Source organism: Delphinus delphis, chromosome 15, assembly GCF_949987515.2.
Source record: "Delphinus delphis chromosome 15, mDelDel1.2, whole genome shotgun sequence".
Taxonomy (NCBI): Eukaryota; Metazoa; Chordata; class Mammalia; order Artiodactyla; family Delphinidae; genus Delphinus; species Delphinus delphis.
Window position 1 is genome coordinate 70,687,067 of NC_082697.1, and position 22,317 is coordinate 70,709,383.

Here is a 22,317-nt window from a genome sequence, read left to right on the forward strand (position 1 = left end):
CACTGTAGCCCAGGGGCCAGAGACGGCAAATGTTTTCACCCTCACGGGACTTACTTTCTAGCGGGAAAGGGCAGACAGTAGCAAACTACCTAAGATAGTACATCAGATGGAAATAAAGCAAGGAAGGCAGAGGAGGGCTATAATTCTACAGAGGCCTGGAAGGTCTCACTGGGGAGAGGCCTTAAGGGACATCCTCGAGTTGGTGAGGCAGCGGACCATGCAGACACCTGGGCAACATGCCCCCCAGGGCGAATGCAAGAAGCCTGAGACGGGGGTGTGCCTGGCACAATGGAGGAAGGGCCGGTTGGCCCGAGTGATGGGGTGGAGCAAGGAAGGAGGAGTGTGCAGGAGGTGAGCCAGAATGTAAAAGGGCAGCGGGCCACCACGACAGACCCCAGCAAGAGGACCTGAGGCTGATGGGGACTGTGCAAAACATCCCAGAATCGAGGTTCTTCTAAACAGCTTATTTCTTTGACACAAAGTGCTCCTTGACTTTCCCCAGTGAGAGGAGACAGGTGAGAGCCAAGGGACGCATAGGAACAGGGTGGCGAGGACAAGGGACTGCAGGGCCCCTCCTCTGCCGTCAGGCCTGCACCGCGCAAAGAGCTCCCAGCTGCCTCTGGTCCACTCAGGTGCACGTGCTGCTCCGCTGTGCCGCCTCGTGCGCAGGTTTCTCCCTCCATCTGTACTTTCTAAATGTGACACCTTAAGAGTCTGGGCCAAGTCCCTGTGCCCGGAGCCCTCAGCAAGGGAAGTCACACAAATGACCTCTCCTGCTCAGAATCCCCGGGTTGCCGGGTCCCCCACCAGGACGTTTCTGCCTGACAGAAGTCTGTGGGCCGTCACCATTGTCCTCCTCCTCCAGCTGCATGCTGTGACCAGAGACTACAACTACACCCCAGCTACGAAGGCCCGGCCGTGGGCACCGGCCCAGCACAAGCTGACGTCAGAGCAGCTTGGTGTGGGGTGAGGGGAGACGGCCCTGTTTGAGATCTGCAGCCCAGAAAATTAGATGAACGCTCAAACCCGTCAGTGGCTGTAACTACCAGAGGCTTGTGGGCTCAGGAAAGGCAGAGATTTTCTGTGGTTTACAGAATGTTCCAGCCCAAGGGTATTCAGCAGAAAGAGTTAGTCTTCGTGAACAATTCCTCAGGTTGGGACTTGGCATAATTTCACCTGGGCCTCACAACAGCCTTGTGAGGTACTCCGGGCAAGAATCACCCCCATTTTACAGACAGGAAAACTGATGCTGGCACGTGACCAGCCCCCCACGACCCCAGCTGTTGATTCAGACCTGACTCTCTGCCTGCAGCCCGGGGCTCGGATGTGCAACACCAAGTGACTCAGAAGACGACATGAAACACAAACAGACCCTGACAAGAAGCTGCTTTTTACCTACAACAGGGTGATAGTTTTTCAGCTGGGTTATGCCCATTTTCTCATCAGTCTTCTTCACCCGTCCACTTTCTACTTTAGAGGAAGCATTCAGCTGAGAGTCTCCTGATCCTCTTGGGCCCCCTTTTCCTTGACTTTCTTCTTCAGCTTCCCCTTGAGGCGCTGGAGGCTGGGGCGCTTTAACCCTGAAGTCCAAATATAAGATGTTAGAAAACCAAGGGCTGAGAAAGGACAGGGTCTGTCCTCAAGAATTTGGCCCTGGGGTTTCAAATCAACTGCCTGTAGGGGCCAAACAGGTGATGTAAACGGATAAAATGTGTCGGGGCACTGGACATTTGGGGGTGACCTGGACAGTGGACCCCCACCTACGGGGCGGCTGCTACCTCATGAGAAGGGCTGCCCAATGTGCTGGGGCCGCTGACACTTTCATCGATGCCAGAAATCAGGAATTTGACATGAAATTAATTGGTAACTGATTCAAAGCCCCTGTGGCCAAGGCATGGCAGGCCACACAAACCAACATCTGCGAGCCCAGGCGCCACCTCTAATTTAAACCCAACTGAGAATGTTCTCCCACCGAGCTTTCTGCCAGTCCATTAGGTGGTTTACGAACAAAATGAGAGAAGACCTCAGAAAGGCAACCACAATCGTTCTGAGCTATGTTATAAACTATGCAAGTCTCACATGTCATAGGGCCTATGACTTGGAGTACTCTGTCCACACTCTTAGAGAGCATAGAATTAAGAATGTCAGCAGAGGGGAGCTCTGCTCATTATTCTCTAACAGCCCAAATGGGAAAAGAATTTGAACAAGGATAGATACGTGTATAACTTTATATATATATATATATATATATATATATATATATATATATATATATATATATACACATACACACATATATATGTATAACTGAATCACTTTACCGTATACCTGAAAGTAACAATATTGTTAATCAACTATGCCCCAATATAAAATAAAAATTAAAAAAAGAAAAAAAAAAAAGAAGAATGTTAGGATTTTTTTCCTCTTGAAGAATCCAGAAATTGATCCTTTTTGAGGCTAGAGGATCATGAACCATAAACCCCAAACCAGTGGCTTCACTGATCTCACAAAAGCATGAATAAAGGGCTTCTGTGGAAACTGCTTCAGGTTGGGACACACTGTGGGTCCCGCGGGAGCCGCCACTTGCCTGCTGGCCGTGCTGGAGTTGGACATCCGGAAACGGACCTGCTCAATGGCGCTTCTCACCAGAGGGTCATTCTGGTCCATGGACGGGTGCACCACCAGATCCACCTATGGAGAGAGGTCGGGGGTCCCAAAGGGCTGCGGAGGTGCCAGGGGAGACTTAGTTCCACAACTCGGTTCCCTGGTGGAGCCCTGGTTATACCTGCTGTCACTGACATTTCCAAAAGGCAGTGATGAAACGGGAAGTAAAACGTTACACAGTGTGCCCTTAGAGTTGCTGGCATCAAGACCCCTCAAGCGCCCAAGCCAGGAAGCGCCGCCATCCGTAACGTGCCGCTCTGACCGGTTAGGAATCCTGCCCTGGAAATCCAGCGGTCTGCCCTGCAGCCCCCCAGCTGGGCTGTCACGGCCCACTGGTCCCAGCTGCTACCTGGGGGGCTGCTCCCGACACCCCATCCTGCTAGCTGAGCATTTCCCACAGCTGCTCGGGAATCCCGAGGGCTTCCATCTGGAAGAGGTAAGCGGCTTTCATTAACCTCCCCTTGCTGAGAGTGCTCTTGGGGGACTCCTGCCAGCTGTGCCTCTAAACAAGGTGACAGGGGATCTAGGGCTGCCTTCTTTGTTTTAGCTGTTCCAAGGTGCTGAGCAGCAGATGGGAGTGTGAGGCCTGGGCCCCAGGAGACAGCAAGGTAAGGTTTTCTAAACAAGTGACTCTGGCCAGCAGGCTTCATGCCCAAAATGGCCTGAAGAGGGTGGGTCACGGGGGACAGGTGGCCATGGCTGGACAGCGACTCCAAAGGCCACACGAGGCTCCATCTCTTCTGCTCCTCACTTGGGAAATGGAGACCCTTCCCCGCTGCCCCGCCAACTGTTTTCGTGGTTTTGTGAGGTTCAAATGAGATACAGTTAGGCAACACCTCAGAGAATCTATAAGCCAGGAGCAAATACAAAGCACTCCTAGTTCCCCACTTTCCGCAGCCAAACGGCTGGGCCCACTTCCCAAGAGTCCGATGGACGGGGCAGGACGCAGGAGCAACGGCAAAAGGCGGGTGCCGGACACAGCAACTCCAGCCGGCACGGCTCCAGCAGATCAGCGGGAGCCAGCCAGCAGCGCACGCTCCGGGTGCCAGAGAAACTGAAGCTTACTCTGGAGGCAGATGTACAATACGGCGGCCCTTCCAGCTGGCAAATGGGCGATGACAGTGGTAACCCCCTGGCAAGAGGCCCCCAGTACCGGACACTGATCGACCCTCAGTGTTCACCTGGGACACTCACTCCTCATCCCCACCGCTTGCCCACTCCCTCTGGTACCACCGATGGATAGGTGACCAAATAGGCATGGGGGTGGGGGGCTTCCCTGGTGGCGCAGTGGTTGAGAGTCCGCCTGCCGATGCAGGGGACACGGGTTCGTGCCCCGGTCTGGGAAGATCCCACATGCCGCGGAGCGGCTGGGCCCGTGAGCCATGACTGCTGGGCCTGCGCGTCCGGAGACTGTGCTCCGCAACGGGAGAGGCCACAGCAGTGAGAGGCCCGCATACCGCAAAAACAAAAACAAAAACTAAAACAAATAGGCATGGGGGACACGGCAGATGTCCATATGTCCACAAAAACACAGTCTCTCTCCACTCCTAGGCTGGGGGAGATTTCATTTCCCTGCTCTCAGTTACTGCCTGAGGAGGCTGCACGTCGGAAAGACCTGCTCTGTGAAGACCAACAGAAATCAGAGGCATTAATGCTGACCGGATGGGCTGTTGTCCCCCAGGGAGAGAGGTCAGCACCAGGACCTCCTGCCACGCTCAGGGGGACGAGAGGCAGGCAGCCTGGGGAAGGGAGAGGGGCGATGTCAAGGGGACCCACAGCAGATGTAACAACTGATGAGCTGCCCAACTTGGGATGGTAGAAACAGAGTTTTTTAAGTCATTTTCTAGTACTGCTCTATGTTTCTCAAAATTCATAGGTCTCAAAAAAATAAGATAAAGTAAAAAAGACCAGAAATGACCTTGCCACCTTATTAAGAAAACAAAACATCAAAGCAGAGCTTTCTTAAGGCAGATTTAAAACGTAGTCAGAAGAAACGGCAGGAAATTACAAATGCCTATTCCGCAGCACCATTCCCTTTGGTCCCAACGCCCAGCCGGGTATCTCAAATGACTCTGACCCTGAAAAATTTATGCCTTAGAATATGTGCAAAGCCACTGAGCTGCAGTTGCTATGGGAATGGCCCCAAACTTTAAACTTTACAGAAACAGATACATTGGGAAAGAAGAGATCCACTGTCCTCATTGGGCGACCCGGCAATGCATGCTAATTGAAGCGCTGACATCATTTCCTCTGGGATATGTTTCTGCAGAGCTCTGTGGCTAATGTTTTTGCTGCTTAGTCTAAATTTTCCACCTTAATTTATTTATTTTTGGCCGCATTGGGTCTTCGTTGCTGTGCTTGAGCTTTCTCTAGCTTTGGCGAGCGGGGGCTACTCTTTGTTGTGGTGCATGGGCTTCTCATTGCGGTGGCTTCTCTTGTTGCAGAGCACAGGCTCTGGGCGCATGGGCTTCAGTAGTTGTGGCTTACGGACTCTAGAGCACAGGCTCAGCAGTTGTGGCACACAGGCTTAGCTACTCTGTGGCGTGTGGGATCTTCCCGGACCAGGGCTCGAAGCCGTGTCCCCTGCATTGGCAGGCGGATTCTTAACCACTGTGCCACCAGGGAAAGCCCTAAATTTTCCACCTTCTAAATGTTGCTTAATTTCTCCCAGTGCTAGTTAGCTGAACCTGGATGCCTCCATTACCATCCTCTCCTTCAAGGCTGGCTGTGGGGCAGAACACCTGCCTTGGGCTGCACAGGCTGCTCTACAATCCAAGCAGGTTATTCCTCTTTTCTGCTTCCAGCTTCCACAGGAAGTGGAGATAATCCCTGTTGCCCCAGTGAGGAGGCATAATGGGAAATTCCGAACTATCGGCAACAAAGGAACAACCGAGGGACAGGGATGTGGGAAACTGGGTAAGAAAACGCCCAGCACGCGCAGTGGTCTGTGTGGTTACCTTCTTCTTGATGCCGTCTTGAATGACGGTCGTCCGATACAGCCTCAGAAGGCCTTCCTCGGACAGGTTCCGCACCAGGCGAACGATGGACTTCTTGCAGCACTTGGTGGACACACCTTCTTGCTTCTCCTGATCCATGATCATCTTCTGAATCCTGCAGCGTCACAAAATAAGCCGTTAATATTCCCAGTCTCAACATGGAAGGCCTTTCTAAACCCAGGCAACCGACACCTGCCTAATGGGATCCAGCGGAAAGTAGGGGAGAATTAAAGGGTGTTTCACCACTGAAAGGATGACCTCTTAAGATGGCAAAGATCATCTCTCTTTGTGATAAATGAGTTAGCTGAAGACAAGCCACCATTCACAGCAGCTTCACGTTCTGAGCCTTTCACCAGGAACTAAAGAGATTACATGATTCAAGACGATGGTGGAGAAACTGAGCTCCGGGATGGAAATCTGTCTTCACTGAATCTCCATTCTAATTCAACATCCAGCTAAGGAATGTTCCAGTTTACCACCGTTGACACCCTCAGATCTGAAGCTCTTCTGACTCCTCTCCTCGTGTATCTTCTCTCTAGATGTTACTGAGTCACTATGGTGAAGTTTCTGTATCACTACTCATAGAATGGCAGGTCCAGAAGGGATATTAGGAGCACCTCGCTCCATCTCACCTGCACAGAAGAGGAGACCCAGGCAGCAGTATCCACAGGCGGTCTCCCCATCCCCTAGTTAGAGAACTCACATCCTTGACTCAAGGGTAAGGCTCCTTCCAATCGAGTGGCTTTGACCTTGGCTGCCCAGAAGCCCAAGGATGTCTCCCAGGACGTGGTGGTAACAGTGGGTTAGAAGGACCAAACCAGGGAGCAGAGCCTCCACGGCACCCTGGACACAGAAGCTCCACCTGTGTCCCTTTTTTTTTTAAATAGATCTTTATTGGAGTATAACTGCTTCACAATACCGTGTTAGTTTCTGTTGCACCACAAAGCGAATCAGCCATATGCACACACATGTCCCCATATCCCCTCCCTCTTGAGCCTCCCTCCCACCCTCCCTATCCCACCCCTCTAGGTCATCGCAAAGCACCGAGCCGATCTCCCTGTGCTATGCAGCTGCTTCCCACCAGCCAATTATTTTACATTCGGTAGTGTATACAAGTCCATGCTACTCTCACTTCGCTCCAGCTTCGCCCTCCCACCCCATGTCCTCAAGTCCATGTCTTCCTCTTTATTCTATGTCTTCCTCTTTATTCCTGTCCTGCCCCTAGGTTCTTCAGAACCATTTTTTTTTTATTCCATATAAGTGTTAGCATACGGTATTTGTTTTTCTGACTTACTTCACTCTGTTGGACAGATTCACAGTCCCTTTTGTTTTTGTTTTCATAAAAGATTTCATTTGAACAAAAGGCTCCCTGGAGAACTAATAACAATGTTTCTAAGCTGATGCTATTAGCTGCCTCCGTCTCCTCTCTCCCCTTCCTGAGCACCAAATTCCTAAGGAAGGAACAAGGCAGATGCACTTTCCCCGTGACCTCTGTTTCCTGCCCCGTCATTCTCTCCCTGTCAAGTGTATGGATATTCCTTCATGTCTACACTTTTCAAACCACACAGACTGCAAATCCTTTCTACCACAAAGGGCTCCTATGAGAATCTATACAGCAGAAGAGAGATGCAAATGCCTCTGCGTCATTTCTGCGGATGGTGATGACTGACTGATGTGGGATTTACTACGAATGCAAGACAGACAGACAGACTACTCCTTACGTGAATAAGCTCTCGATTAAGCGGAGGTTGGTGACAGCCTCTATAATCAGATTCCTGCGTTTCAGCAGTCGGTAAGTCTCATGGTGTTTGTCTTGGCCTGGGCCGTGCTTCCCAGTCTTCTGGGAACTGCCACTCTCCTAGAACAGGGACCAAAAGCATGAGAAAACTATGGACTCAGCAAGGTTTGGGGGCCAGGCACCACTCCTGCCGGTACGCTTTCCCTCTTTACGGAATTTCTACGCCATATTTCAAGAAGAAAAGTCAAGAGGATTACTGCCCCCATAGGATCCCACCACCCCACTATTTCAGTGCTTTGTAACGGCACAGACATCTGCCAGCAGAGGAGCCCAGAACTTTATGAAGATCAGCTGGTTTCAGCACAGAAAGCAGAGGCATGTACTCCAGCCCTTCCCGGGGAAGGGGACCGCATCCACTCAGTCTTTCCTTGGCTCTTCCGCCGTGGAAGGGAGGAAATGCACAGACGGAGGGCCGACCCCCTGCCGTCACCCTATGGGGCTTCTTCATCCAGAACTCTCAACCGCCTCATTGTTACGGTCCCCATTTTACACAAGAGGAAACCAGGGCTCAGTGAGGCGAAACCACCATACCGGGTCCCGGGGCGTGAACGTGCGCCAGGACGCGCTTCTGCCTCCGCCTCAGGGAAGCCACGGGCAGCCTCTCTGGGAACATAAGGGAGATGCAGAGGCAGGCTTCCGATGAGTGGCGAGTGAATGACGGAGAGGAGAGCGGACGGGTGCCCTCCCCCACCCCTGCTGCAACGCCCTCTTCTCTCTTCGTGGTTCCTTTTAGCTTCCAGGAACTTAGAATCTGAACCTGTTCCATCTGCCTTTGGATCAAAGATGCTGAAGCCCAAACGTGCACCCTGAAGGGAAAGGAAAGCCCAACCCTAACCCACTCCTGGCCGATCACTCAGCATAGTTCAGTGCCACCTGGCGGTCCCATGGCCAGTTTTGCTGGATGCCCTCCTCGCTTGGAGAAGCGCTTCCAGAGAATGAGAACACGCCTGAGGAGGCCCTTGGGCCAGGGTCCCATCACTTTCCTGCTGGCACCGGTGCTCTGGAAGAGGCTCGGTTCTTTCCTGAAGGGGGCAGGGCTCGAGGGGCGAAAGAGTCACAGATCCAAGGGGCCCAAGAGTGGCAGAAAGACTTTGGTTCTCTCTTGCGTTTCAAAGCAAACATTTTGGAGGAGAACCACGTGAGAAAATCTGCCTGCTTTCCACGCTTCACCAAGGGACCTCCAGACAGGACAGTTCACGCCCCTCTTCTCAGCAAGTGAGCCAAAAGGAGGACAAGGTTCTGCCATTACTCTGGGGACAGATTTCGAAGAGGAAGAGAAAGAGCTGAGCTAGGAAGAGCTGAGCTAGGTAGCTAGCAGCAGGACTGGCAGGGCCTGGAGGGAGTGTGTTGCTGGGGACACGTGGACCTGATGAGGAGGTGCAAGGCAGGTGGCAGGGCCAGGATGGCAGGGAAAACCTTCAGGAGCTTGCTGGGATCCACCTGCCGGCAGGTGCTTCAGGTGGAGACAAGACCAATCATGACTTGATAAAGAGTCATGGCATCCAATGATAGGACACAGCTAGAAGGTTCTAGAAAATTCCACAGAAAATCTCCCCCACCCCATGCTCCATCACTCCTGCTGTAGGGATAGAACCCAAGCTCAGGCTTCCACACCGGAAACAGAGAAGCAGGGCAGGGTGGGAACTCCACACCCACGGGTTCCACTCTCCATTTTGTCATTAACTGAGCAGGCAAGTCCCTCAGTCCCCAGAGGCTCTAGTCGCCTCCTCCTGACCACAGCTGGCTTTCACCTTACAGGGTTGCTGTGAAGCCGGAACCAAACAGCAGCAACAGCATCAAAGGCCACCCCGATCCCAAGTGTGTTCTGTGCTGGGCAACTGAGGCACCATTGGCCATATCTGAGGCACCTTCCAGCGACCAAGGACAGCACTGAGTGAACTGAATCACATAATGACAAAGGCATTCCTGTGTCAACTGCCTTTTAATCCTTCTAATTACACTGAGGAAAAAGTATTGGTTTGATTCTACTGTCTTTAACAGTGTGAAGTAGAACACTGTCTGACCAGAATGGACTAAGGAAGTTTTGTTTTTATCAGATCCATTTTACGATCACCTTCTTTTTATGCAAATGATGTTGGCTTTTCATCTAAAGCAGGGTTTTTCAACCTCAGCACTGCTGACACTTCGGGCTGGATAACTCTGCTGTGGTTTACCCTGCACAGTCTAGGACATTTAACAGCATCCCTGGCCTCCGCCTACGAGATGCCATTAGCACCCTCTCCCCGATGTGACGAGGAAAAACATCTCCAGACATTGCCAAATGTCTCCCGGGGGGCAAAATCGGGCCAGAGTGAGAACCACTGATGTAAAGTAGCCATACACATTTTTCCTTCAAAATAAATTTCAGTAGAAAGAGTACGTTGTTGGAAATTTTAAAACCCTGTAAATAATATGCAGGTGGTTTCTGCTAAGGTGGGCTGCGTGAAGGTGGCGTGTCAACGTGCATTGCGTTCCTACCGCAGAGGCCCCCCCACCTACACGGCCTGAGCGTGTGGCACTTTTACTATTATTGATTTTGTTGTTGTTGTTGCTGTGATTCTTAAGCACAGAAAAGCCAAGGCTGACATCCACCTGCCACAGGCTCCTTCCTAGAGGAAACGCCCTCCCCCGTGGGCACTCACCTTTGGGTTTTCAAGCCTGACCTCTTCTATCACGGCTATGTCGCCGCTGTGACTCTCCATGCAGTGGGAGCCCAAGGACACGCTGGGGTCTGAGGAGCTGCTGGTGTCCAGGAGGTTGTCCCCCCTGAAAGAGCTCTGGGAGGCTCTCTCAGCAGCTCCCAGGGAGGAAGACGGATGCTTCTTCAATGGGTGAAGGCTGATGACTTTCCACCCCCCTGCAGTGGAGGACAGGCGTAGAACGGATGAACCGCGGCCACAGCAGGGGGAAAGCTAGAGGGGCACTTCTGCTCAGCTGCCGGACCAGAGCCGCACAGGCCAGAGGAGTCCATGTGGTCAGTTTAAGACGAGGGAAGTGGACCAGCAAGCAGCGAGCCGCACCCTCCTGACCCCGACCCCCGATGTGCAAATCTGTCACCAGCACCACCCTCCACGTGTTTTAAGAAAAGTCTTCCATAACTAAACTAAAACCCCAAGGGCTTCTTACACAGATTGTCGGAGGGAAAGGGATAGAGGAAGTTTAGGGAATTCCACCCCTTTAATAGTCAAAACTTAACAAACAAAACATGTGCCAAGGGGACTTCCCTGCTGGGGCAGTGGGTAAGACTCTGTGCTCCCAATTCAGGGGGCCCAGGTTCGATCCCTGGTCAGGGAACTAGATCCCACATGCATGCCACGACTAAGGAGCCCACGAGCCGCAACTAAAAGGAGCCCCAGCACAACCAAATAAAAGCAAAACAAACGAAACATCTGCCGAGGAGAAATGACTTGCCAGCAGCCTGGAGACAGACCACACACGCATCTCCTAAGCTTACGATTACGTGATGCACGTGACACCAAGAGGTCCCTCGTTAGGGCAGCACCAAGGCCATCCTCAGGTGTCTGCTGGACTGAACGTCCCCAGAGCCAGGAGGGATAGGCAGCAGCTCAGACTGAGGGCGCGCACCCCCCTGCCCAGCCCCCTACCCCCCGCCCTGAGCACACCCCTACCCTTGGTCGAGGTGGAGTGGTGAGGCTGAGTCCTGAGACTGCCGTTCGAGAAGGACCTCGAGTCCCGCTGTGACCCTCTGCCTCTCCTCCTGCCGCCGCTGCCCTCCTCCTCGCTGTCCGACTCGGAGAGGAAAGCGTCCTCGCCCTCGGGCAGCAGGGACTCTTCCTGCACCGAGGCCAGGCTCACGGTGGTCAGCAGCTCGCTCCGCGCCTTCTCCCTCTCGTACTGCCGGCTCAGGTCGCTCTCCTCCGCAAACACGCAGGAGATGTACTTGGTGGTTCGCTGCCGTCCTTCGTCCTCCATGAAGCCCTGGAGGGGGTGAGATGTGTCTAAGACGCTGCAGAGGACGCCGGGACACCCAGGCGTTCGGGTGACCGGGCTTCTGCGGTGTCTATTTCCTTGTCATTCCCACGTTCCCCCACGTCTCCTCCACACCTCACGCCTGGGCCCCAGCTCAGCCCCTCGTGGGTCCTCCCGTCTCGCCATCCCTCAGGTTCTGCTCCCACAGGAAGCAATCCTGACTGTGTGTCTGCCCTAGGAGACTGTGAGCTCCCTGCTGGGCAGGGCCCTAACCTGGCCTTCCGCAAACCCCCGGGGCCTGGCACAGGACGAGGCCTACGAGAGACGCTCAGTGAGCAGAACTCGACGGTTCCTAACTGTCGTCACAGACTCGGAGTCGGGGCCTTGAGGTCACCAGCTCCATTCGGCCACTGCCGTGGGGCGTGGTGCTGAAGCTGTCACTCAGCCGCTCCCCTCTGTCTCCTACAACAGGGGAAAGGGACTTTCTGCCCTTCATGGCAGAAGGAGTAACACCTCCCATGTACCAACCACACGCCAAGGACAGTGCTAAGTGCTGCACAGTCATTAGCTCAACTGAAACACTGCTTTCCAGCAAAACGGCCAACAAGCTGGCAAGAAGGGAGCGAAGCGCAACGGGCTGAGACAGCAGGTCTGGGTCCCGAAAGGGGACACCAGACACAGCTGGCCGACTCGGCGTCCCCAGGACCCAGGCGAGGAACGTAAGTGAGAAGGAGGGCCGGGCTGGGACTGAGGCCTGGGGGTGCCCGCTTTGTCTCTGGGCGCCGTCGGAGGCGCCACCTCAGCTGACGCCCACGCGGGAGTGGGGGGCCTGCTCCCTGGGCAGCAGCAGCTCCTGCTGACTTTTCAATGCTGACAACTCATTCAATTTTCAAAAAGCGAAACCCAACAAAATCCACGGTGGGGGTGGGGTGGGGCACACTTGTGGGCTGCGCTCAGCACTCCCACCCTCCCTGGCAGCCGAGACGGAAGGCCGACCTGGGCTCCCGACGTCCGAGACAGCCCTTCAGAACCACGCTGTGTGCACATGCGAAGACAATGAACTCACGCTGTTACCTTGACCACTTTGAATCTCTGAAGGAGACGGCACAGCATTCTGGCTTCCAGTTTTCCCACGTTCATAGCCACTCGGATTTCAGCTTGGGAAATGCCTTTCGTGCCTCGACGCTCAACTGTGTGAAACAATACACTTGAACCCCAGCCTCCACCACGGAGCCGTTCTGCACAGGTCAGGTCCGTTCCCAGACATTTCAATGCGGGGAAACCGACACACACAGTAAGACACCTGCCTCCTCCCACCCTCCCCCTCCCCCTCCCCAGACTCTGACCACTCGACTCATTGCTCATTTTTAAGCACTCGCTATCTGCCTCTTCCACGCCAAAGCAATCGACGCCTGATCCACCGAGTTCCAGGGACGCTGTCTTATCCTGCAGCAGGAAGTGTGCTTCCACATGAGCGAACTTTCTCAGCGAAATTCAACTGAGCCTTTTAAGAAGCACCGAAGGAATGTTTAAGGAAGAACATCTTCCCGTCCTTCTCGGTAGACTCGGAGGCACTACGGACACCGATTACTGCCTTATCCCGTAACAGCTGCCGGCCAGCAGGGGCCACAGAAGGAAATAATGCTATTTGGCCCTGTAATAAATGACCGATAGGCAACTGTGCTCTATTACTTGCTCTGTCTGGTGTGTCAGCTCCTGCCCTGCTACACGCTGTGCTATTACTGTATCTTCCTCCAATGAGCCCTTTCAAATGTACTCGACTACTCAGGGGTTGGGAACTCCAGGAAGGAGCCTGGTGGGGTGGCGGTGGGCGGGAGTCCCTCCAGTAAAATACTACAGGGCAGACTTCGGGGCAACACTCTTGGACCGTTCAGAAGGAGCTTCCCCTTTACTTCCTGATGTGGCATACACTTGAGGCCGCCAGGCAAAACCGATCTGGATAAAGGCAGTTTTGCTGTATTGTCCATGCATAAAAATAAACAGCAGAATTGAAAGAGGTGACTAGAATGTGTTCCTACGTTAAACTAGTAACATGCTAAAAGCGGGGACGAAAGGGTTAAGGACAGCATTTCTCAAACTGTGTTCTGAGGAACAGATCCTGAGAGATGTTGAAGAGTTGATGGAAACGGCCTTCCCTAAAGGCTGTGCTGATTCGCCAGGTGCTTTCGTACCTGCTGGCTGAACCAGATCTCCTGCAGCCCCTCCCCTTCTGCTCTAGACATCCTCCGCTCCACAGCGACCTGCGGCCACGCCATCTATGGCACTGGGTCACTGCTGTCTTACATAGATTTTAGGGGATTTAGGGGAAGGGGGAGGAATGGACAGAGACATGTTTCTTCCCCCTTCATCACAACACTCCCCAGGCTGCAATGATTCCAGACCAGTTTTAGAAGTTGGTAGGTGACTCAAATCTTTGAGTAGTAATATTAGTAGGTAATTTTTTTAGTGCGTTCTACGTACCAGGCACTACACCAGATGTTTTAATCCTACTTATTCAGTCCTCTTACGTGCTAGGGGAGATATCCCCATTTTAAAGAGGGAACGGGGGCTCGGAGACCTTGCTAAAGTCTTCAGCTGGCGCACAAGGGGCAGAGCAAGGACTCAAACTCAAGTCTGACCCCAAAGCCTAAACTCTCAAGGGGACCAGGGGGCTTCCCGCTGCATGACATTCTCGACAGCAGGGCCCTCTTTCAACATGTGACCAAAACACACCTCAACTCAAAGCTTGGGGACCCTGTGTAAATGCAGGTAGGAGAACGGGACTTACTGAGTTCGTAGGTCTGTGTGAGCATGTCCCGCTCGTACACGATGTCCACCGGCGGCACGGCCTTGGAGATGGCCTCCTCGTCCTCGTCATCGTCCTGGTCTTCGACCTTCCGCTTGAACTCCTTCAGCAGCCTCAGGCAGCGCACCATGACGTCGGTCCCTGGGAACACAGGCACACGGTTCCATGATGACAAATCAGGGCGGCCCCGGGGGAGGCGGCCTCAGCAGACCCGGAGGCCCCGAGAAAGGCCGCACAGGCCATCTGAGCTTGGAATGTTTAACACTGCACACCTCGGGGCACGAGACCTGAACACTGACTCCATAAAATTGCTTTAAAAACAAAAAACATATTATTAGTGAACAAAGAAATGCAAATGAAAGGAATAATGAGAGGCCTGTTAAATAAACAGCAGCCTCTGCTTCAGACAAGCTCCATGACTACAGGAAACGTGCTTGTCTTTTCCCATCACCGCCCCCCGCTCCCCTGAATAGTGCTTGGTACACAGCAGGCACACGGGTGGTACTGCTGAAAGGATGAATACCATCTTCTCCCTTTTAAGCCAATGCCCGTTGCCACTAAGGTACGGCAGCAGTGTGAACAAGTTCTATGACCTTTCCAGAGCATTTCGAGAGGCCTTTGACTCCATGATTCCAAGGGTAGGAATTTACCCCAAGAAATAACTCAAAAGGAGGCAAAACTGCCAATAGTAAGAGGTCCACCCAGAACTCTTTATAGACCCAGCTTCTGTGAATATAAACAATGACCAGGACTAAGAGGCAGGACACGGACAAGTCACCACGCTCTGCAGGCGAGCGCCTGCCTTCAGACAATCAAAAGGCACCGGTGCTCTCAACCTACGGAAGCACCGTGTGGGGAAAATAACAAGCTCACGCCTATGGCTGTAACACGAGAGGTACAAGGAAAAGGAAAAACACCTCGACACTATGTGTGCTAACTCCTTTGATCCCGACAACCCTAGGAGGCAAACAGATGAAGAAACTGAGGTACAGACGCGTTAACTAACTTGCCCAAACTCCCAGCAGCCTGTGACAGGGGCTAAGTGACTCAGGCGGGTGCCAGGTCTCTGATACGGAAGAGATGGTGTCCTGTGATACTGACAGCCGGGAGGCAGAACAGCAGCCCCTCAAGCATGTCCACGCTTTCATCCCTGGAACCTAAGAATATGTTACCTGCCGTGGCGAAAGGGACTTGCAGGCATGATTTAAGTTAAGGCTTTTTGTCGTGGTGCTGGTGGTCAAGGATTTTGAGATTATCCTGAAATATCTGGCTGGGACCAGTATAACATCACAGAGTCCTTGTAAGAGGGAGGCAGGAGGATCAGAGTGAGAGATTGGAAGACGCTTCGCTGCTGGCTTTGAAGATGGAAGGGACCATGAGTCAAGGAATGCAAGCAGAGTCTAGAAACTGGAAAAGGCCAGGAAATGGATCCTCTCCTAGAGCCTCCAGAAGGAGCAGAGCCCTGCCGAAACCTCGATTTTAGTCCAATGACAGACTTCCAACCTTCAGAATGATAAAATAACGAGTTTGTGTTGTGTTAAGTCACTGTATTTGTAGTAATTGTGACAGCAGGGCCATCAGCAGCTTCTCCACCAGCGTCCATCAGCACACCAAGGTGCAGAATCCTTGGGTACCAGGGCAAGGACCAGTGGCAGTAAAGCTGGTCTCTGCAACCCAGTGCCTCCTAAGCAGGAGCTGTGCCACTGAGGGCCTTGCTGTGAAGGTGTGTGGAACACCCACATCAGGGCAGCACAGACTGAAGTCTGAGCAGATCAAGTCCCATCACCCCAACTCAGGCAGGGGATTCTCTGTAGGTGGGGGACACAGCACGTGGTTTGCAAGTGAAGTTCACAAGCAGTAAAGCATCTCAGGGGCCTGATATCAGAGACTTGACCCTCAGAGTCAGGTCCGCAGAGGCTGACCAACCAGAACCCTCCGGGAGGGCTGGCCTGGGGCCAAAGGTCCGCAGGGCTCGGGCACCCGCTGATTCCCCTCCACTCCCGCCAGTGAGAGAAAATCCCCCAGTTCTCGACTTTTCATGAGAAGAAACATGAAGCCCGCGTCTGGCACAGCCTCCCTGCCTCTGGCTCCCTCTGCGCCTGCCAGGTCCTCCCTTCCTACTTCCAAAGGTTTGCGCTTCGCTCCCGGTGCCTGCCCCGGCCTCTCCCTCCCAAGAGGGAAGACCTGAGTACGAGGGGACTCCTGGGCCATCTGAATGGGTGAGAACCATTTCAAGGCTCCGGGCCCGGGACTGGGCTCTCCGTGGCCAGCACCCCCAGCACGTGGGCAGGACACTGGCCGCCAAGCCCCTCGCCACCGGGTCTTCCTCTCTGTTCTCTACCTTGAGCTACTCCCAAGCCCCTCAGCCCCCCTCTCACCCCTAAGCTGGTACTCACAGAGCGACCTCCTCTCCTAACAATAAAACCACCACCACTCCTAGGACGCCTGCCAGGCCCCTGACGCTGATCTAAGCTCTCCTGGCGGGTTACACGGGTTAGCCCTCGTCACAGCCGTAGGAGGTGGGCTACCATCCCCGTTTCATACCTGAGAACGTGTGGAGCGAAGGGATCTGCCCAAACTCCCATCCCTTAGCAAGTGAGGAGCTGGGATTTACTGGGCAGTCCAGCCTCGAAGCCCAAGCCCTAAACCTTTGATGACATACGGCCCCTAATTCAAAGATGCCCATGTGACCGAGAACAGCAGGTGACCCGGGGCAAGGGCCAGCCCGCGTGAGGGGCGACACAGTGCAGCATTTATGGAGGCCGACGGACTGGCTCTCAGGCAAGAGCCCAGTGTGATTCTTTCCCACACTTTTATAACTTCCTTAACGGGCTAATTAGTCAAGAAAAGATACACAGAACAGTCCTCAAAGTAAGCTAAGTGGAAGAGGAAAAACACTGCTAGTATGCTCACGGACGCTAAGGCAACAAAGGCAAACGCCCTCGGCCACCAGCCTTCTGCTCCTCATGCCCAGGCAGTGCTGTTCTCACCTGCATCCCCCGTCAGGGCCTTCTCCTGATAGCACAGCTGCACCCTCTGCTGACAGCCAGGACGGAAGGATGCTCAGAGGAGAGTGGGGGTAAACGGGCTCCCGGGTCAGGCACATGTGGCTTTCAACCTCAGCTCTGTAACTCTGGGGCAATGACTTGTAGCTCTCTGTTCCCCACTCAGTGAAATGCGATGATGATGTTCTCTCCCTCACGGGTTAGTGTCAGCGAGACCCGAGATGACGTCTGTACAGAGGCTGGCGTGGAGTCATGGACCAGGCACTGTGTTGTGAGCGTTACATAAATTAACCCGTCAAATCTCATGATCTGAGGCGGGCAGGCCCCTGTAAGCTGCACTGTACAGACACAGAAGCTGAGGCACAGAAAAGTTAAGCGACTTGCTCAAAGCGACGGAGCTGTGAAGTGGCGGAGCTAGGGTGTGACCCAGGCTGTCTGACTCTCAACTAACAGAGCAGTTGCTCTTAACGGCATCACCGGCACCTAGCACCGTGCAAAGGCATGACAAACAGGAGCTGAACTCAAGATGGTTGGTCCCTTCCTGTCAGGCAGGAAAACCCCACAACTGGCCCACGGTCGGGTGACCTGGCTCCTGGGTCCCATGGGAACTCTCTCCTGCTCTGGTTCTGAGCATGGGGCTCAGGAAAGCGCCTAGGCAGGCAGGCCGCTGGCTGGGGGAGGCGGAGGGTGACGCAGGAGGACCAGGCTGCTCCCTGCGACTACACTGGGCACCGTGAGCCCCACGACCAACAAGGAGCATGCGATCCAGTGGGGGGAGGGCGAGTCCCAACACATTGCAAGGGGTGAGCTCCAGCATCTAAGGCTGGGCTGAGAAGGAGGCTGCTATGACTTACCCAGATGGCGCCTAGAGAGGCTTGCGGCCACAGGGCCTGCAGCTCTGCCTGTCCTTGGGCACAGCTCATTTCTCTGCCCTGAATCCCAACTGCACTTGTTTCTGTATCCGTCAGAGAGGTAAGCCCTGGTCATTCACCCAACACACTGATGGCGGCAACGTCTCCCTTTCCTCAGGCCATGTCATTTGCATCTTTCCTTTGGAAAACCTTGCGTGAGAGCGAGCAAGCCTGCGCAGTAGTTAAGAATCTGGACTCTTCTGCCTGAGCTGGTGTAGGAACCTGGGCAAGCTGGTCGACCTCCCTCCGCCTCCACCGACTCACCCGCAAACCAGGGCTGATGAGAATGGCAGCCTCGTGGGGCTGGGGGAGAGACGCAGGAGAAAAAGCAGGTACAGGACGGGGCACAGTGCAGTCTGAGCTTCATGATCCAAGGGACCACCTGGAACTCGTTTCACCAGATCTTTATGCATTTCCCATAGTTCCAGAGTTTTTTCCAGACTCAGAATTTCTGTTTTTATTAAAATCCCTTCAGCTCATACTTGCCTTTTTGTTTTTGGCTGTGCTACGCAGCTTGCAGGATCTTAGTTCCCCAACCAGGGATCAAACCCGGACCCCCTGCAGTGGGAGTGGGGAGTCTTAACCAGTGGACCACCAGGGAATTAAGTCCCTCATACCTGCTATTTTTAAGGATATTGTCCTAGAGCACAAGGCAGCTGAAGTCAAAGCAGAAGGGGCTCGAGTGAGACTGGTCGGCAGACTCACGCAGGTGAACGTGGCCTGTCACTCCATTTGAGCTGCCCCCTCGGTTACCTGCAACCGCCCTGGAGGAATCGCGGTCCGTTGATGTCGGCCACTGACCCCTGGGTGCGGGGCTTTTCTTCCCAGAACAAAAGGGAGGAGAAATACAACCGGCCAGATCACCCTCATGCTCTCAAACACACAAAATTTTAGGCATTTTACACACGCAGAAACATGTGGCATGCACTAAGGTCAGCATTTCTACACCAAGGAACCACGCGGTTCTTCTGCGTCAATGATCCAGGAAGGGCTCCACCTTAGCACGAAAAGTGCCTTAATTTAGACATCCTGAAGATCTAAAAAGGAGGAAGGGAAGGACAGAATCTGTACCGAGTACCTGGGATGGGCCAGGCGCTGTGTTAGGTCCCTTCAGAGGCGATTTTACTTAATCATCATGTGAATTCTGCAAGTTATTATCACCATTTTAAGGAAAAGGAAACGGAAGCTCAGGGGGCTCAAGTGATCTAAGTGGCCTTGGACCCAGCAAGTGGCCTTCCTTCCACACTAGGCCACATGGTTGGGCCTGAATCTCACATTTCTCTCAGAAAGTTCCTTGTAAAGGAACAGCCAGGGCGGCTGTGACGCAGAACCAACAGCCCGTGTGTCTCACGTTCCCAGTGAAACGTCTCATCCGGCCTCCTAGCAGAGGGGTACCCTGAACTGTGATCAACCCCGGGAGGAAGAAGAGCAACAGATGAGCCCCAGGACAGACTTCCTCTTAAAGGGTCACAGACAAAGGGACAGTCCTACTAGCAAGCCAAGCGGAAGTTATGTAAATTCAGTGTTACCCCCTTCACCCCACCAACACACACACACACACACACACACACACACACACACACTTGAATGGGGCTGGGTTGGTCAGGGCTGGAGAGTCTGAGAAACTGAAACTATAAGCGAGCCCATGGGACATTCTAAGGAGGTGACTGCCTTGGGTACCGGCAGAGAGGCCTAACCAGAGATGCAAGGACAGCATTCAGGGCAGCACCCAGAAGGACGGAGGAGGGTGCTGCAGCCCAAGCCCAGGGCGATGGAACTGGTGAGAGCCCGCCTCTGCCCCTTACTGGCTGAGTGATCCCACAGCCCTGTTCCTCAGGCTGCTCAGCTATGAAATGGGGACAAGAAGAGCCTCTTCCTCAGAGCGCTCAGGACGGTGCTTGCTCCGGCTTTATCAGTACTGTTATCATCTCCACAACCTCAGAAAAACAGAGCTTGGCGGCTCAAGTGTCAGACGGAGTCACCGCTGTTGAAAATGTCGGGAGGCTGCTTGGGGCCTTTCACTCAATTTCACAGCATTTATTCTGTGACGCGCCTAGAACACATAAAGAAGGACAAGACAGGGTTCCCACCCCTGCAAAGGGCTGTGTCTGAGAGAGAGGCCAGGGAGTCTCGGACAGGGTGACTGGGCTTCACACGGGCCTGGGCGTGAACTCCGGCTCTACCACAAGCAAGCTGTGAACCTCTGAGCCTCAGGCTTCTCAGCTACAAGGCGGGGATAATTCTACAACGTGTCTAGACTAACCTGGGAGTGAGGACTAAGGGAGTGAATGAGTTAAGTGCTCAGGGCACACTATCCAGATGGATGGCTACAGAGAAATCGGCTATAATGCACTCAGGGCTCTGCTTCGAAAACCCACAGAGCTGGCAAACAAAGACTACGCAGGGGAAGGGAGAGAGGAGGGGCCATCTGGGTGGGACATTAAAGGATCCGGAAGAAACTGTCTTGGCAGAAGAGGACAGGCATTCCAGGCAGACGGAAGGGCACCAGCAAAGGCACAGGGGTGGAAAAGGACTGGCCATTTGGGAAGGGGTGCTGGTGGGAGAGGCGGGAATGAGGATGAGGACGGAGATTGCAGATGACTGCAGATGGTCTCTAGCCCAGCAGAGGTTTTATTTTTCATTCTGCAGGCATGACGGGAAGTTACCGATGGGCGTGTAAGAAGGGCTGATGGAGGAGTCTCCTGCCCCCGGCCACCCAGGCCGCCTTCCTTCGCCTTCGCTTTCAGCCCCCCTCCCCACAACCCTGCTTGCACTTCCTGTCAGTCAGGCCAGCCTCTCAGGAGGTGGAGGCCGCAGAGGGGCCTGATGGCCGCAGACTCAAAAGCCACACTTTTCTCTGCTCATTCCCCTACCAGCACTTCCCAGCTCTGTGACCTTAGGCAAGTGATCTGTGCTTTAGTTGCTTATCAGTGAGGAGTAGCACTGAGAAGATGGGGTGATAAAGGGATCAGAGTCAAAGAACCCCACAAATCTGCGAGGCACAAAATGGAAAGGGATCAGAGTCAAAGAACCCCACAAATCTGCGAGGCACAAAATGGCTAACAAAGTGCAGAATCTCCCCTAGCCCCTTCCTCTTTTTCACTCCCTAAGACAAGCCATCAGAGTCAAAGGTCTCTCTGGCTAACTGTGCAAGGCAGCACGGGTTCTGACAGTGGCACACACGGGGCTCACACAGGTTTAGGAATCTGCGGAAACGGCCTCGGTCTAGAGGTTCAGTCACCCTTCAATACCTGCTCACCTGTAGGCCAGCCCTGTGCTCACATGTCCCAGCACTTGCCTTCGGGCTCTTCCAAGCATGGGGAGCCTCCCCCCCTCATCCCTCGATCATACCACAGAAAGTTCTCAAAGAACAAGGTCGCCAGTCCCTCACCTCCGAGGCACATCTACTAGTATGCGCCCCTCTCATTCTCCAGAATTCTGCCCCAGACCTCACCACCCTTCCCCCCGTTGCCAGCCCGCTCCTTCCACCCCACAGACCGGGCAGGCCCATCTCCCTGCTCGGGGGGGGTGCGATGGAGCGGCCAGCAGGCTTGAGCCCGTGTTGCCTCCTGTGGGGGGACACAGAGGAAAGGACTCTTTTCCCACAAGGGCACCCTCCAGGTGCCTGTGCCCCCTCAGGAGAGCCGCCTCCACCCCAGTGAAGTAACCCAAGGCCCAGAATTTATGCCATTGAGGATTCTACCCCTTTCTCTACTCTTTTAAGTTCCTGCCTTTAATAGTTTTTGCCATATTAAAAGGTCTTTTTATTTTATTCATCTTAATTATTAATGAGAGTAATTATCTTCATATTTTAGCTAGAGTCCCTTAATCAATCTTATCACTTTTAACTTAAAGAAATCTCGCTTTTTTTTTTTTTTTTTTTTTTTTGCGGTACGCGGGCCTCTCACTGTTGCGGCCTCTCCCGTTGCGGAGCACAGGCTCCGGACGCGCAGGCTCAGCGGCCATGGCTCACGGGCCCAGCCGCTCCGCGGCATGTGGGATCTTCCCGGACCGGGGCACGAACCTGCGTCCGCTGCATCGGCAGGCGGACTCTCAACCACTGCGCCACCAGGGAAGCCTAATCCTACTGTAACTTTTTAAATGTCCCCTTCTGCCATTTTAATGATCATAATTTAGTTTGCTGTACCCTGTTGTAAGTGTTTGTTGGATTTGGTTTCCATTTTTTATTGCAATTTTAACAGCTTTA

General features: G+C 53.5%; 1 protein-coding gene across 1 annotated transcript in view; it reads right to left on the reverse strand.

Moving 5' to 3' along the window:
• GTF3C1 (general transcription factor IIIC subunit 1) overlaps window positions 1-22,317 on the reverse strand; it is a 72,573-nt gene that overhangs the window by 31,561 nt on the left and 18,695 nt on the right. Inside the window, exons 7-14 of the mRNA XM_060031961.1 lie at window positions 14,177-14,335; window positions 12,463-12,578; window positions 11,088-11,397; window positions 10,101-10,315; window positions 7,382-7,518; window positions 5,622-5,775; window positions 2,588-2,691; window positions 1,396-1,580 (exon numbers count right to left, since the gene is read on the reverse strand). Of these exons, the coding sequence (XP_059887944.1) occupies window positions 1,396-1,580; window positions 2,588-2,691; window positions 5,622-5,775; window positions 7,382-7,518; window positions 10,101-10,315; window positions 11,088-11,397; window positions 12,463-12,578; window positions 14,177-14,335 (1,380 nt within the window). The remainder of the gene's footprint in view (window positions 1-1,395; window positions 1,581-2,587; window positions 2,692-5,621; window positions 5,776-7,381; window positions 7,519-10,100; window positions 10,316-11,087; window positions 11,398-12,462; window positions 12,579-14,176; window positions 14,336-22,317) is intronic.